The sequence below is a fragment of the Papilio machaon genome, chromosome 8, assembly GCF_912999745.1.
Source record: "Papilio machaon chromosome 8, ilPapMach1.1, whole genome shotgun sequence".
Classification (NCBI taxonomy): Eukaryota; Metazoa; Arthropoda; class Insecta; order Lepidoptera; family Papilionidae; genus Papilio; species Papilio machaon.
This window is the reverse complement of record NC_059993.1, coordinates 2,329,022-2,346,460: the sequence shown is the minus strand read 5'-3', so window position 1 is coordinate 2,346,460 and position 17,439 is coordinate 2,329,022. Positions and strand designations below refer to the sequence as shown.

General features: G+C 32.1%; 3 protein-coding genes across 5 annotated transcripts in view; 2 read left to right on the top strand and 1 right to left on the bottom strand.

Annotated features, from left to right (window-relative positions):
- Positions 1–1,185: 1,185 nt before the first annotated feature.
- LOC106720751 lies at positions 1,186–11,730 on the top strand. Its single transcript, XM_014515513.2, has 7 exons — positions 1,186–1,265; positions 1,840–1,899; positions 7,344–7,497; positions 8,384–8,520; positions 9,580–9,736; positions 11,014–11,080; positions 11,584–11,730. The coding sequence occupies exons 2-7, from the start codon at positions 1,845–1,847 to the stop codon at positions 11,587–11,589; spliced, it is 576 nt and encodes a 191-aa protein (XP_014370999.2). The 5' UTR covers positions 1,186–1,265; positions 1,840–1,844; the 3' UTR covers positions 11,590–11,730.
- A 929-nt stretch (positions 11,731–12,659) lies between these two features.
- Positions 12,660–14,769, bottom strand: LOC106720638 (CDGSH iron-sulfur domain-containing protein 2 homolog). The gene is made up of 3 exons (XM_045679164.1): positions 14,544–14,769; positions 13,614–13,822; positions 12,660–13,141 (listed from the first exon to the last, which is right to left on the bottom strand). The coding sequence occupies exons 1-3, from the start codon at positions 14,638–14,640 to the stop codon at positions 13,049–13,051; spliced, it is 399 nt and encodes a 132-aa protein (XP_045535120.1). The 5' UTR covers positions 14,641–14,769; the 3' UTR covers positions 12,660–13,048.
- A 462-nt stretch (positions 14,770–15,231) lies between these two features.
- Positions 15,232–17,439, top strand: part of LOC106720595 (PH and SEC7 domain-containing protein) — a 28,464-nt gene continuing 26,256 nt past the window's right edge. For all 3 annotated transcript variants that reach the window (XM_045678844.1, XM_045678843.1, XM_045678842.1), the window contains exon 1: positions 15,232–15,538. In XM_045678844.1, coding sequence (XP_045534800.1) covers positions 15,404–15,538 — 135 coding nt within the window. In that variant the 5' untranslated portion in view covers positions 15,232–15,403. The remainder of the gene's footprint in view (positions 15,539–17,439) is intronic.

The window sequence follows — 17,439 nt, the reverse complement described above, 5'->3', positions numbered from 1 at the left end:
ACGTTGACGTTACAGCGCATGCGTGGAAATCTCGAGCATGCTTTTAGCTTAGACGCTTCGTCGAGAAACTTGTATTTAGCTCAAGATCTACATACTTATGCGCTGATTAGTTTGACAATCCTTGAAACAGTATATTTTCTAAACTGAAATTGTCATATCATATCTGCTAACCTGTGAGCTTTAAAGAGTTCGTAATTAATTTTGATTAACTGAATTATCGAAAAAAGATTAGAATCGAATGTAAACAAGCGCCGAGGACTCACTTCAAAAATAACTTGGTCATATAACTTTAAACTTTCGTGGTTTTTACTAATATAATGTTCGTAAGAAACGGGATTCTTACGAACATTATATTAGTAAAAACGGTTTCGGTCAGCCCGTGAACATGGCGCATGCAACTGTGCCGAAATATCGGGAGCTCAAACAGCCTAATCGTGGTAAGAATCCCGTTTCTTACGAACATTATATAACTTGGTCAGTCAATAAATAGCCATTCACTGTGAATTTTTACTGTAAGAAAAACCGATATTCGTGTAGAAAGTGGAGAAGCAAAAGGTTAGCATTGTATGAACATATTTTGCGGAGAGATGATGAACTCGTAGACAAGGAAGTCGATTGTGAATATCTACAAAGGAGAGAAAGACTGAATAAATGAAATATAATGTGAAAGAGAATAATTAAGAAAGGAATGGATTCAGATATGACGGCAGACAGAGATGCACGAAGGAGTAATACATTCTGCGACCACCCTCCGTAAGGGAATAGATAGGAATGACGATACACTTCATAGAATCTAAAAATTCTAATTAAACAATTACTAACATTGTCATGATCATTAGTTTATTATGGTTTTAATGAGTCATGGCATGTCATGGAGTGTTCCATTAATAAAGAATACAAAGCCGGTAGATGCTGCATGAGTAGTACGGATTTACTTCCTGCACCCGTAAGGTCAGCGGCACTTACCGCTCAAACTTGGCTACGTCTACGATAGTCATCGGTCACCGTCATCGGTCACTGGTCACCGGTTTTCAATTTTCGTAGTCATATATCGGTCGGTGAAGACCGGCTCACTTACGCCGGCCGGCAGTGTACCGCGTGCATCAGAGAACGACGTACGTATCACGCGTTCTGTATACGCGAATAAACCGAGTGTAATCTGGCTGCAATCGAGTTACTTTAGCGCTTTTGTGTTGGTGCGAAGATCGTCGTTGACCGCATCCCGAAACGCGCCCCGGTATTTTTAGATACATCTCGCATTCAAGGTTCGAAACTTGTTTCATATAGTTTTCTATTATAAAGTCAGTGTTTAATTAATTGATTTTTGTATCAATAATATCTATTAATATTAATTTACTAAAAGAGGAGGCGACTGAAATTATTTTTTTTTTTAATATTATTTCGACGGCGCAAATTCTAAAGTCAATAATTGCTTGCTAATAATAATAATGATGATTCTCGTATTTAAATTTTATGAATGCAATTATTATTACATATAATTAAATGAAATAATTACATTAAAAGTTATTTGTGAACAATATTTATTGACCATAACCAGTGGCTATTTCTAAAAACTTTATCTAAAGTTTAAAGGATAATATTTAAAGTTTTTCTTATGTCAAAATTAAAAGGAAACATCGCTACGGCACTAGCGAATTTGAAGCGATAACTCTGATTTACCCTGTTTACTCACTCCTATATAAAAACATATAACATAGGTTATCTCTCGTAATATCTTTGAAAAAAATAAACATCACAATATGTTTTCGTTAGGTGTTGCGGCAGTGAAAACTCAGAGTAAACATATGTTTTAATACAAAAATATTTCGTTGTTTACAGTGTTCATGTTGATAATGGCTCGGTATCAGTTGCTGTGTTACTTCGTCGTCGCTGTCATGGGTAAGGATTAAAAATAATATTTTTAACCTTGATTTTTGTTTAATTTGTACTCAAAAAAGTGTTTTTTTTTTCTTGTATGTAGTCTTTCAAGACAAAATTTGTTTTCCTAAGAAAATGAAAATAATAGATTCCAACCACAGAAATTATTATTTTCTTGTGACGTGAACAATTCATATACGTATTGTGGATCCTTAAGAACCTATATAAGTCGACATGGGAGAAAACAGAACTTAATAATGCTGTTTAAAATACAATTTTTGATAACTACAAGTTTGCAAAATGCACAACTCTAAGCGGCCTGCATCCATTGACTTCTCGACTTCGCGGCAAACTTGTTTAGATCGTGACTCCCCGGGAGAGGTGTGCGTCATGCTGGATTTAGTTCACTTAACTTGCTTAAATGGCACGTTTTGTAACATATTTATAAAGCAGCATTCAATTATTTCAGTTATTTAAAATCCATATTTGATTAAGATCAACTCTATATACTAATAAGTAGTACATGCTTATTTTTTCGTACTATATGTTACAATTATGTGCTCACAAATAACCCACAGGAATTAGTAGAGCTCACAACTTTTTAGGTTAAACAAATATTGATAGAAAAAACGCCTTATAAATAATTTAAGTCACATTACTTCTGTCCCACATGTTAATATCTCACGACACTGCCTTTAACTAAGACGAAACACATACTTAGGACGTAATTAACAAATTCATTAGTAACTGTGAGTACTTGCATTGTAAATATATTTGAACAATTTCCTAATAAAAATCAGTCTTAAACGACAGCTATTTTTATAACAGCAAAGTTGTGTTGATGGTAATTTCTTCCAAAAATTATTAATCAAAATAGTCATTTCTTTCATTATTTTATTGCTTAATAAAGTATCATTGTTAATTAACAAAAGAATATTATTTCTTCTCGTGTTTTACATGTACGGAGAAAAATTACGATATCAACTAACTATAACTGCATTCAAATGTCTTGATTAATGATAAATTATAGGAAGTAACTATATAAATAGGTATACACAATCCAAGGAAATATAGATGAATCATAGCGGGTCATCTTGTCAATCTAATTGCAATTTAATTATGATCGCGGTAGTCGATTTCACGGATCATTCTCAGAACAAAATCCTTTTTACGTACGCAAATGTGTGACTCATTCTTTGTAAAACCTTTCCGCTTACGAATTGAAAAACATGTGATATCGGAGATAATTGTAACTATCAACACCCATAAATCGTAGTAGTAAAGTAGATACATATAACCATTTAAAAACAATCTAAAGTATATAACCGAAAGGTTTACGGAAGGTTTTTTTAGTAAATTATAACGTCAAGAGACTGTATACAATTACACTTTCATTTAAAAAAATATCGTAACGTCCCATGACGTCACGTAAATTACTACCATTTACTAAGTGGTCACGATATTAGAAAATTACTTCCTTTAACATAGATTTAAAAGTAACTTGTTAGTTAACTAATCACTAAATGACCAAAAAATTTGTAAAACGTAATCGAACGTTAACAATAAGGAACACATAATTATTTTAACCACAAAAACACGTCATGTGTAAATTTGTATTTTGTACAAATAGAAAACATGTGTAACTGTAGCCTTATAGCTATTTTTTTATGATGATTCATCATTGCTCATATGCGATGGCCGTCAATGAATGAGATAAAAATCTTACTTATTACCTCAGCAACGACCTTTCATACCAACATACCTTTGGAAGCGTGACAACGGAATTTATTTAAACGTGAATGTACCAGGGTTGCAGAAGCTATACGGTAACTTCGTGACGCAAAATCGTGTTTTGATTTTTAAACTTTGACCCTAAAATATATAATTAAAAAACACGTAATTCTAAACAAGGACTATGGTTTACATAAAATCTTTGTAGCCAAACGAATCTTTTCAACCCTTATTTCAATATTATACATTACGTATTTTATTTGATCACTATTTTACATAATGTCGACTCGTCTTATTATGTAATGTTTGTAAAAACATAAATTTATTTTTGTAACCTAAAAGGTTAATGTAAGCATCGATTAATAAATCGCTAAGGTGATGCTTAAATAATGATTAAAATACTGCGGCTGTTAGTTTTGAATTCGTTGGAGAAGAATACGGCAGAATTGTTGGTGACTCTCACAGTACAGACAATTCAGTACAGACATCTTGCAACTGGCTGAACCAAACAGGTTTGGGACTTACCTTTGTGCCCGCTCACGACGCGCTAACGAGGTTTTGAAACAATAATAATTTAACACTATTCCGTTAATAGAATTTAGGAAAGTTACTTTGAAAAACAAATATACTACTCATATAAATTGAATATCGGAGATGTAGCTACATTAGCTAATCTAAGACCTAAGCTAAAGCGAAGCGATTAGTTTTTTCCTATAAGATGTCTAATTTAGTCACAAAGCTAACAACAAAGCATAATTTGTCCCGATCAAGATTTAGCATAATATCTGTTTGCTGTTATGGATTTGCGGATTAGGATAACTATATTTTTATAGCTATATAATATACTAGCTTTCACCCACAAAACCTTTCGAGCGGAAAAAAAACTTGATAAGTAGCCTATGTCTTCCTCCAGACTATGATCTACCGAGATCCGTTGAGCCTTTCTGGAGATACCTACTAACAACCATCCATAAATCCATCCATCTAACCATTCGTATTTATAAATAAAAGTAAAATGTATTTGTAATATTGTCTACAAGAGGCAAAATTAATGGTAACCCTAAAGCTATTTGGGTTGAGTGATATCTGAGCACTTAAACCAATTCACGACCGGATAAAGAAGATTCTCAATGCGACCTCTCGTGTGACAAATTTTAGTCTGCTACTTACTGTACCTATTGCAATAAGTAAAGAAGAAAAATTGTTATTTGAAATGCAATAAATCAAGTCCAGTAACAACGTTAATCTTGTACAGTGCATCGCGACTGCATTCAGTTTGTTTCCGGCAGCTGGGGAACAAGGAGCAATAAACTCGTTATATAAAACAGAAAAAAAACTATATCGATACTTTATTCACTTAAAAAAAAAAGCTTGGAAATATATACTTGCACAAAAGATACATTCCTTACACTTCAAAAAACGATACAAAGGTTTGAATCAAAGGCAATTAATATTGAAAACTCTGTAGATCCACAGCTAATCATGTCGCTCGCTATAGGAAGCTTGTTTACACGTAATAGAAAGTTCATATTACTCTAGTCTATATAAAGTAATAATACTTCGATACAAATAACATTAAAGGGTAAAATTACTATAAATTCGCTGTACAATTGCTGAAAATCATGTTAATTTTCCATATTGGAATGTGACGTATTATTGTTTGAAAGAAATGAATCGTCAACAATAATATTGATGTTGACAATATCAGTACAAAGTAGTAAATAACTCAACGTCTGGTCACTGATAACGAACGGAAATGGCCTCTTGACGGAATAATGAGAGTCTACATTAGGAATAAGATAACGCTTAAGTTATTACATTCAAGTAACATCACTTACTTTATGTGCTTGACGTCATAGTAATGAATTTCACGCCATCTTACTTTATATTTTCTATGGCAATCTTTGACTATTCAAGGGCAAACGATAGCGATATATTACTTCGCTACAGTGTTTTAATGTATACTTTTTTAATATTTTGTAATAAGTATTGTTTTTCGTTATTCCAAATTCGAATAATGAAGACTGGTTTTCTGAATTAAAATTAAAACTTGACAACAGAAACATTTTAATATTTTGTTTCTGAACGGATTAAGGCATTGGCTTATATCAAATACTTTTAAACAAAAAAAAAAAAACAACTATTATCTATATATATAAAAGAAAGTCGTGTTAGTTACACCATTTATAACTCAAGAACGGCTGAATCGATTTGACTGAAAATTGGTGGGCAGGTAGCTTAGAACCAGGAATAGGACATAGGATAATTTTTACCCCGTTTTCTTTTTTTTTTTTTTATTCTGCGCGGACGGAGTCGCGGGAAAAAGCTTAAAAAAAAAAGTTAAAAAGAATTTTACATTTTTAATGGTGTAATAAAATTTTACTTATAAATTTAACAGCGAGGTGGTCTTGACCGTGTTAACATCAATCTTATGAGTGCAACTTAACTGTATACCAACGCCGTTTTTTTATTCGAATGCAAAGCATTTGATATCAATGCACAAAGAAAGCACGTAAAGAAACGAGTGTTCAATTAATTCTGTAAAAACACTTTCACTTTGAATTTTGAGGTTAATGCCGCGTTAAATACCGCGAATAATTTTAAAGTACTGAATCAACAGGAACCGTTATTTATTATGTTATTTATTGAATACACGACAATTCAAAAAGTTTATTACCAATCGTAAATAATGTGTACGGTCATATAAATATACGTAGCTTTGGAAAATATTAACTTTATTTTAAAATAGTTTTATTAAATACTAGCTTTCACCCGCGACTCCGTCCGCGCGGAATAAAAAATAGAAAACGGGGTAAAAATTATCCTATGTCCGTTTCCTGGTTCTAAGCTACCTGCCCACCAATTTTCAGTCAAATCAGTTCGACCGATCTTGAGTTATAAATAGTGTAACTAACACGACTTTCTTTTATATATATAGATAACATCTCAAGTAATATCAGTAGCAGAAGTGATATTTGCCATGAAGATTTTTAATATTTTACATTCTAAACATAGACAAAATTTAACACGTGACTTTTGCTTCTTTTCCCCGACTAAAATAAAAGACAAGAATCTTGATGGTGCATAATCATAATATTTATGAGAAGTTTTTTTATTTTATTTTTTTGCACTAAAGTAACGGATGGATTGGATTAAGATGGTAATATAAATATTAGCTCTTACTCTGTCCCTATTGAAGGTCTAAAACAATTGCCAAAAAATTCTTATAATACAAGGAGACAAGCATAATACGACGCATTGTCTCATGTGTGTTGTCGAAATTGACCTTTACTTACCTTTATGAATAATAAAATTCCTGACCTCTTTTCTTGTTCAAAATTTTAATGTATAAAAATTTTATCAATTACAATGTTGGATATAACCGTGTTTTAAGGTCCGTTAAACAAACATTTACATTGCGTCTGGGCAAAGTGAAATCTTCAGTAGGTTGGAAATGTTTGTTTTGGATAAGCTAAGTGATACTCCACGTGTCCGAGTGCACGTTATGTTTAACAATAGTCCACTCATAATATTACGTAAAAACCTAACGCTTCCACAAGGGCAAGAGGCAAACCAGTAGACTTAATAATAAAACTCTGAGTGTACGTTGAATAGCAGTACTGTCAACTGCTCTCCGACAATGTTCCACCCTCGTGTAAATTACCATAACCTCAGTGAGATAAAGTACACCACATGCGAAAGTAATTTGATTAACAATTATTTTTTTATCACAGGATTCCAGATCACTTCCAGCCAGCATCAGTTATCTCAAGAGACAACAGTATCGAGCTTAATAAAAGAAGTTGAAGATAACAGCCGATACAAAACACTGGAAGCCAATGCCACACTTTTAAAACTACTAGTCGATGATAAAGATGGCGTAAGCAGGTAAAATACAACACTATTCCTAATTATTAAATATACAGAACTTCATGTAGAAAATAGATACAATCAAAAAACTAATCAGGGCCTATAATGGTAATTTTAAAATATCCGCAACATATAGATCAGGAACGCATCTGCGGTTCCTCTGGTGTTGCATGGACAACCATGGGCGTCTGATCAAGTAATGTTAAGCGACCCCTACACGATTGCTCCCTTATACTCTATAAAAAAATAAAAATTAAGACGGCTGTATACTTACTGATTTAATAAATACAAGAAGTAGATAATTATATCAAGTTACCACATAAGCAGATGTTCACTTTATCGTAATAAATAACCTAGTACTTAAATGTATTGCAATGTACAGTGGGGTAAAAACATGCAGCTATAGTACTTCGTCTAATGATGTGGCCGGTTACTTTATGAGAAATCTTCCTTCATTTAATGTATGCCGTCACTAACGCAATGCCGGCATTGAACTTGATACTTTGAAATGTTAATTAATTTAAAATTATAGATGTTAAAAGATAACGGCACGTAGTTAAAACGTAATCACCTTGATTCTATTAAGTTTAATCAATGGATGCATATGTTAATATATTTCCGTTTGATTTGTAAAAGCGAAAAAGTTGTAGCATTCCGTTTTAAAATTTTAACCAGGTCAAGTATTCAACAATCTATACGTATTAAAACAAACTTAAATAGTGGGTTACTGACTTGAATTATAATTATTTTATAATCTGTACTTAACAGGTTATAAATGGGTATGCCACAGCCGATAATTTAAAACTAATCGATTAACAATAAAGCGAATTACTTTTTGTTAAGTAACCACCACTGTCAGTCTAAACAGATTCGCCAATTGCTATAAAATATAATTTATCACTAGTTCCGAGGTATTCGACATGCTTCATTCCCGTGATGACAACCAGGAGCACATAGACCTACCGACGTTCCCTGAGGACATGGAGGAAGTCCGCGTCGACGTCACGGGCATACCTGACGCCGAGGCTGAGTTTTTACAAGGTAAATACTTCTAGGTGTAGTATACCAAGACATGTCTAGTTCCGAAGAACATTTGAATTTATATCATATTCTAAGTGCATGTAATTTTTGGAATTATTTTTTTTTTTGTATCAAAAATTGGAGATAGTTTTCTTTTACTCAGCCAGCATTCGATCGCACGTTCGTTTGCTTCGGCTATATCATAGCAAATAATCTTGTAACGACATGAACTATAATTCAGATCATGTTTTTATTACACTGCTTTTGTATTCAAACACGTCATTAGATTTCCATGTGCTCTAATCTTACGTATACTAACTTTAAATGTATACACTTTGCTAATATCATGTGTTGAAAGCAAACATTGAATACCAAACAAGCGGCACCGCTTTACCATCTCAAGAAACCTATCTGCAAATGCTACATATGTGCATCCGTTGCAATGCATTACCTAATAAGTTTAGTTATAATAACAAGGATACCTACCTACTTTACTGTTGGTTTCCACTACACTGAAACAAAGAAATATAGTTACTACTCTCTATATTTATGTACTGGTGCTTCGGCGGTAAGAAAATTAAGAACATGTTGTCTTGCAATGCATTGCCACAACTGATTTGACGTTAATAATCAAAATCTTCTTTGTTAATATATTTGTTAAGTAACGACGATGTCGGTTATAAATAATGTAGTGTTAACTCTACTAACATGTTCGTTAACTATTTTAAGTCCGCAAATAAACTCAGATCGTAACCGTCGAATGGTCGACGGTAAATCAACATTTTACGACTGCTTTCTTACGTGATTTAAAACGAGGAATAAATAGACAAACAAGAAGGTATTCTAACTTTGTCAGCAACGCATTTGTACATAATATATGGTTATCTATGTGCTATACCATGTACTTGATTTATACCAAAAAGACATTTTACCAAAACTTTCATTTTAATCGTCTTGGAAAACGGGATTTAAAATGTTATACATTTACATTTATATACATACATTTACATTTATTTATGTACATTTTATGTTTTAACATCAACTAACACAATAATAAAATTAACAATTTTATGTTTATAGTTCCGGACGAAACAGTTCGTAGGGACTCACAAAGATTACGGTACGCAGGTCCGCGGGGCGAGCCCATAGGCGCAGCTGCGGGCATAATGGTGGTGGTCACCTGCTCCATCGTCTGTCTCGCCTACACGTCACTTGTCGTCTGGAGGAGAATATATATGTAAGTGTTCTTTTTTATTACATTTTATAGCAGCAGTTTATTCTTGCCAAGACTACCCATAGATGTGTAGCCGTACCCGTAAAAACTTAAGCCAAAACTTTAAGGTTTATAAAACCTTCTGTACCCCCATATATACCCCAATAACCCCACGTGAGTGGGAAAATTCCAGGGAGATGATGATGATGAGTATGGCTGTAAACAACCCAGCTTTTTCTTAAATAGACGATTCATGTGATAAATGAGTTTATTACTTTATAATGTTCAGACATGTCTATATTAAAGAGATAATCGATAGTTTTTCCTGTGACCATGAATGCCATTCTCTTGAGATCTAAGACTAGTATCTAGCGAAGGTTAATTGTCTCTCTTTGCTTAGGTTATTCGTATTCATTTTCCAGTATAGTTATAAAATTTCCCTCAAAATCAATGACACATATTTTACGGAACACAGCGTGAAATTAAGCAATTCCATTGGAGCCTACAACCAGTCTTTATATTACATGGCATATAAATTTCTCGTCTATTCAAAGTAAAGTTTCCATATCAAAACGAGTCGGTTCACGCTGGCTTTATTTGTGGCTTCTCGGGTAATGTGAGCAGACCATTGTGTGGGGTAACTTAATACCATGTCTTCCCAGTGCCCACCGCTGCGTAGGAAGCGCCCGTGTGGGACGGAAACTGCGCCGTAAGATGTTAAAAAGAATAACTTACAATAGCCACGGAAAGGTTTATTGGTGTTTGATAGGTTGGACATGATAGGGGAAATAAAAAATGACTACATTATCATGAAGGCGTAACCAAGTTACCAATAAAATTTGTTTACGGTTGAAAAAATTTAAGCATTGTTTTTTAATATTGTTTTTGTTATGATGTCTTATTACTCAATCTAAGTAGACAATGATTGTATATTTGGTTAACATTTCTTTTATAAGATTTTTAGTATTTCAGTTCTCAATTATCTCGTCTAATGTGACGGTGGTATTGACCGTGAGGTTAAAAACCGAATTAATGCAGGTTGATGATCACATAAATATGAAATTAATGGGATTGAATGTGGACGGATACAAGGTAGAGGAAGACCGAAGAAAATTTGGATGGATTGTGTGAAAGAGGATATGCGTAAGAAGGGAGTTAATTCAGATATGACGGCTGATAGATTGATGATGCTTTCAAAGATTAGAACTTACCGTTAAATTCTGAAGGCAGTAATTTTACTTTATAAGCTGCGTGCGACATGTAGTAGCTTTTATTGACTAATATTTTAACGAAATTTTCAGGAAAAGAAACGGTCTTAAACACGAACTTCTGAGAAATGAAGAGGCTATAGCGGAAACGAGAATTGAAGTAAGTTCACGTAAACTTTGTACTACACTATTAGATTTTTTTTTTCACAGTTACCCGGGGTTTTTCCCTGTTCAAACATATTGTCATCACAACTTTTTCAAGAAGAGAGAGAGGGTTGACACTAATTTTTTTACGAATGTTTAAACAATATAAATCGACAGTTACAGTCTATTGCTATAGTCAACCAATCGGAACATGATTCAACATGAAATGTTATCTCCGGTAACACATTGAAACTAGAGTTAATTACGAAATATAGAATTTAATTGTGAAATACCTTTCAATGTGTATTGATGTATAAAGCTATATGACTACTTCTTACTCAATATATCCTACATACGTCTACAATATTTTTAATTGATTTAGTTGTTAAGCTTAGTTACTAACAGCATCGTTAAGAGAAAATCTAAGTGTGGAAAAAATATAAGAAAAACTATTCCACGTTTTATTTATCATTCGAGTAACTTTATCAAATAATAAACTATTATATGTATTTGTTTCAGCTTTGAAATAAAGAAGATAAAATAATAAAAGTCTTCAAAGGAGCTTTGTATCCAGCATAATAAAAAATTAGGACGATTTTATACCACATCTATGAGTATAAAAGATTTTTCTGTTAATTTTCAAGTGATAAGACTGAATTTCGATTATATGTATGTATATTATATATATTGCTTCAGCTTTAAAATTTGGTATGTAACTCTAATAAATTAGATACAAGAAAGTAGTAGAATTTTTTTTTTAAAGTATAAGGTGGCAAACGAACTGACCACCTGAATTTGCCGAAATAGCAAAATGTCTGCTTGCCTTAAATATTCGATTTCCAGATAACTTGCCTACCTTTATTTTGGAACATGAGTTTATGTACATACCATGTGCCATACCTATCTTATAATCAGCAAATATGCTTATATTTTATAAAAAAATAATAATTTAAGAATCAAAATATATCTGTGATTTGATAAATTTAAGCTAATATTTTCGAAATGTACAGTCGAACCTGGATAAGCGAGAGTCCAAGGAACTGCGATATTTTGTTTCTCTCTAACACGAGTTTCTCGCCTATAGAGTTGGGAGTAATCAATGACACCCGTTTATATTCTCGCTTATCCAGGTTCGACAGTAATTTTATGTTCTTGTCGATTAAGAAAATAAATAGTCAAATTTCATAATTTATTATAAACAGATTTTACATTAGATTGCATTAGTACATAACAAATACTGCAAACAATTGTAGGTTAATATAAAATTGTATAAATGTGACAAAAAATGTATCCAACTAATACTATAAGAAGCTAATGGAAACATAAAAAACAATCAATTGTCTTATAAATTAAGTTTATTTTGTTCATTTTGTAACATGATTTTTTTGTAACGATTTATTCTTAAGTTACGAGCACACATGACACTTTTTAATACGTATGGATAAACTAACTGACCCGGCACATAACAATTTAAACAAAAATTATTTCTAGGGGATTTCTGTAAAAAAAAATGACAAAAAAAAGAGTTAGAGGTGGACAACCCTAACCACTTAACGGTATGAAAAATAGATAGTAGCCGATTCTCAGACCTATAGAATATGCATATAAAATTTCATAAAAATACCTGTAAAATGAAATATACACACCTAAATGCATATCAAATGCAATTTTTTATCAGAAACTTATCAAAGAGTGTCAAGTGTGCCTTGTTTATCACTTTTTTATCACTTTCAGTTTATAATGTGTGATGTATTTGTAAGACCTGTGTAGATGACGATCAATCAGATCATTTTAATTGAATCCTTAGGTGTTCAATCTGGATTACGACTCGCGACCCATTAAGCACCAGACCTACTCACGTCTCTGATCACTGAATCAAACACAACCAGCTATCGGTGTCATGACTCACAACAGAACCTGAAGCGATCAGATGCCAATGGGTCGTGAGAAATGATCAATTGACACAGGTCTATATTGAAATTTTTTACTTGTTTTCCTTGTGCCTCACTACAACTGGACCGGTGTTGTCTCCAGTTGCTTTGTTATGAGTTCCATGAGCGCCGTCACAGTACGGCCACTGAAATTAGCAATATTTATGTATGCTTTATTATGTTCATTGCATTTTGTACTTTTACAAATACAACTTTGAAATATATCTTGTTTGGTTTTTATTTAAAACATACTATATGCTAGATTTTTCGTAACTCCAAATTATAATACAAAATTAGTAAATAAATGTAAAATTTCCCAACAAATACCCATTGAATGTATTTTTCTTAAGGTACAAAATATTAATATCAAATTATGTCACCAAGATAACAAAGTAGAGAGATAGTTTGTTTAAATTTAAGATATGGTATCATGTGACAATCAAATAAATAACAAACCTATAAAACTCTGAAAGATATGAAATTATATACACAACATTGTTCAAGAATAAAAAAAGCCCCAAATTGGTACTTGGCCAAGCTATTTAGGGCTTCTACCACATGAAAACTAAAACTATGTATTGTATTGATTTTTATTTTACATCATACAAAAAAACTTACATTTTTACTCCTCCAGCACCTGCATAGAGACACCTTGTCCGTTATATCTTCAATGTCAATGAAATCAACCACTTTATTTACATCCTTTCTGATACATGGGTTGACTTGACCGTTGCCAGCTTCTTTTGCTTTCTTTATTGTCTGATACGAATAGTATGAGATGCCACCAATAGCGAGAGTTGGGGGCAGTAAGGCAAGCCAATCCCTAACTGAAAATATAATTTATTTTAATCTTGAGAAGGTACAAAATTAATTAATGTTTTTTGAAAATGAAATCTCCTTTCAACTAATAATTTACTACGGTGGCCAGTTGCAGAATCCAAATAGATTATTTTGAAATAAAAGTTATCTAAAACTAGGTACATAGTGATACTATGAAACAGTACTCAAAGTCCTTGACATGTGATTATTGCATGTGATAAATAATTCATTTTTGTCACGAATAACAACACTGTGATTGACTCAAAAATTCATTGACCTACTTTACCTTTTGCATCTCAATAAATCTATTAATTCAATATTCGCCTAATCCTAACATAAGTGAGTGAAGTATATAAATAAAGTGAAGATGAATGTTAAAAGCTTCAAAATTATTATTTAGTTTATAGTAGGTATGACATACTACCAAGAAAATATTATAATCTTATAAAACAATATTAATTTTAAGGTATACAGGAATGCAAAATATCTCAACTTGAAATATTGGTACTTGAATACTAAATCAGGCTGGACAAGCTAGTGTAACTATTTGAGTTGAGGTTAAGACAATAAGGAAAAAAATGTCTCGGTAGTGACTAGTGAGTGTCGAGTCACATCACACGATAAATATATGAAGGACGCTTTACATATAACGCCAACATTAGAATGTCTGTTAAATTATACTTATTTCAAAGTTATCAATAACACTTCGTTGTATTAAATAAAACTTACCTCCTAGCCGAAACCATCCTCCAAAAGAATCAGGAATTGGCAAACTAGCCAAATAATTAGGTATGGTGACCTTAATTACATTCGAAACGAAATACATCTTGATATGGTAATTTTAATATTGCTTCTATTAAGAAAGAAGTTATTACACAACCCTATCGTACGTTCTCACAACACAACTACAATTTACTCTATAACTGATAATTTTATTTCTGAGAATAAGCTTATCTCACTCAACTGTGAAACTGTCAAAATTTGCTGTGCTGTCAGCTGTCAATGTCACGGACACGCCAAAAGTATTGACAATACACAGGGAATTTGATTCAACGCAAATTTAGAAATGTATATTTCATCACCTTATAGCAAACTGTAGTGGATTTTATCAACTTTTTTTTTCATTATTGTCTTACACTTACCTATTAAACAGTATAAAAGTAGACTATGCCTCTACAATTAATTTAAATTTAAAGAAAAGATCGGTCCTACCGTTTCCCATCTTCGCCAAATAGAAATAGCCAGGTAGTTGTGATTTGTAATAATTTGTTAACCTAAGGTTTGTAGTGTAATGTATACATTATATCACTTGTTATTGATTTTTCGGCAATGCTTTTAATTTTTATGGCACATTTTGATATGACAGTGTACACTTGCCTTTATATTTTTATATTTCATAAATAATCTGTGCCTGTCGTCCGCTTTGGCTGGGTGCGCTTGCTTGTCGTACTTTGTAGTTGTGATTTATTTCATTCAATTTGTTGAGTAATATTCGTTGCTGTAGTTCTTAATGAAGTGTTTTATGTGTTTGTAAGTGATACCAGTGAAATCCTGATGAAGGTGGTGACCAATGCTGCTTCACACTGAATATGGCTGACGAAAGACTAGTGGTCCTGAACCGTAGTGACAACTTGGGATTTGGATTTTCTTTGCTCGGCGAAGCCGGTTTGCCACATATTATTTACAAAATTGAAGAAAACTCCCCAGCGGCTCGTAGCGGTGAGGTAAGGCTAAACATCTTCATCCTTCATGAATTTCTTATACATATTCGCCACTGTTACGATAGGACGTTGTTTCATATTTTACAAAATGAATAAATAAGACGTAATTTAACTCTATGTACAGAAGATTTAAGTATATCCAACAGTAATGTTTATTTCCTCTTACAAGAATTCAATTTCATAAATTTTTAATCTATAAGGGACATGTACAATAATTATGATCATATGTTATCAGCTTCCATAGGATATGTGTTTGGTGATCCATGTCTGATATACTCATACCTTAGTTATAGATTTCCAAATTATTTTTTACTGTTCTTATTCAAACAATTGCCATATCTAAGATGAAGTCATTGTTAATTCACTTCTGCACACAACACTATTTATAAAATATGACAACTATCTTGGTTCATAATTGACTCCAATTTATTTAATTAGTTTGTGTAATAAACAAAGTTCTTTGAATAACTATTCAGGATTGTTGTAAATTGAAATGTAATGTAATATGCAACAGTTGTATGATGTTTTTAAACTTTGATTGTTTTGTTTTGTCAGTGGTTTTGTGTTGATAATGAAATTGCTATGAAAATGTAAATTTGGAGTATTAAGTCTGGTTTTAATTTTTAATTGATTTATTGCTGCAACCTTGAACAGTCAGTATCTTGTGAACTTGTTACTATTAAAGTATTATAATTCATCATGAAGTTGTTAATACTTAATCATACAATGAATGGATATCCTTATCCAATTTGGCAATGTTGTATAGCTGTTTACATTGAGTTATGAATGTTGACCTTATTCTATTACCTTAATTTATCTCATTAAATGCATAAGTAGTTCATATTTATTACTTCTTATAGTCACAAAACCAGCAATATTTATTAGTAAGGAAATCAAAGTGAACTAAGACCTTATGGACGATAGGATTGATATACAATGTTGCTTTTTCTCTGTCAGTTAATGACAATTCATTAGCTTATTGGTATTGGTCTTTTAATGTCAATTGAATCATTTACATATTTCATACCATCTTTTATAAAAATAACAATACAATCTTTAATTGAAATACAAGGTTTTTTTTTAGTTATTTATTTTTTGTTGATGAAGAGAACATGTAACTGGACCAAGTTGCATTTTAATCCATATGTAAATCCATTTTAATCTATTATACAATTATGTTGAGATGCCATATAAGTATACAGATCTATTACAATTCCTATTGATTGTGTGATTTAAATTAATTTTGCGTCACAGTATATTTTATATTTAACTGACCATAACCTAATCATTGACACTACAATCTATGTAAGAAAATTTATTCTCCTTCTTAATTTTTATTGATTGCGAAGGTCATTGACAGTTTTGTCACTTTGAATTAGCAAATCTATGAGTTATGGTTTACATCTTACTAATATTATAAATGTGAAAGTTTTGATGGATAGATGGATTTTGTTAGCAGGTATCTCTGGAACGGCTCAATAGATCTTCATGAAATTTGGCACAGATGTAAAACATAGCCTGGAAGAACACATAGGGTACTTATTAAGTTTTCCTTTTAATTCCGTTTACAGATAGCTAGTTCAACTTCAATAGTGTAAAGCTCAATTCTATAAAGCTTGATACTTTCATATGTGTAAGACTAAAGGGAAAAGTTGTATGAAGTATAAAATGACGACGAGAAAGTCGAAGAAAAAACTTAATACGGGTCAGTGCTGTTGAAGTGGTCTAGAAAAAAAAAAACGCCACGCAACTACGCGCGATCGAAACCATCGATGATTTCAGTGTTGATTTCATTTACGTTTAATAAATTGTGATTTAATTATTTCTAACTCTACAATAATATGAAAGTAGTTAACCCTTTTGCTTCCAGTCATACTTATTGTTGTCATGAGCAAAAATTTGTT

Excerpts from the sequence above, each read along its gene's own strand:
- LOC106720751 (XM_014515513.2), top strand. The coding sequence starts at position 1,845 with ATGTTGATAATGGCTCGGTATCAGTTGCTGTGTTACTTCGTCGTCGCT. Across the intron at positions 7,498-8,383 it reads GATAAAGATGGCGTAAGCAG|TTCCGAGGTATTCGACATGC; the intron begins GTAAAATACAAC and ends ATTTATCACTAG. Across the intron at positions 8,521-9,579 it reads CGAGGCTGAGTTTTTACAAG|TTCCGGACGAAACAGTTCGT; the intron begins GTAAATACTTCT and ends TTATGTTTATAG.
- LOC106720638 (XM_045679164.1), bottom strand. The coding sequence starts at position 14,640 with ATGTATTTCGTTTCGAATGTAATTAAGGTCACCATACCTAATTATTTG. Across the intron at positions 13,823-14,543 it reads AGGATGGTTTCGGCTAGGAG|TTAGGGATTGGCTTGCCTTA; the intron begins GTAAGTTTTATT and ends TTATATTTTCAG. Across the intron at positions 13,142-13,613 it reads GGTGCTGGAGGAGTAAAAAT|TGGCCGTACTGTGACGGCGC; the intron begins GTAAGTTTTTTT and ends TGCTAATTTCAG.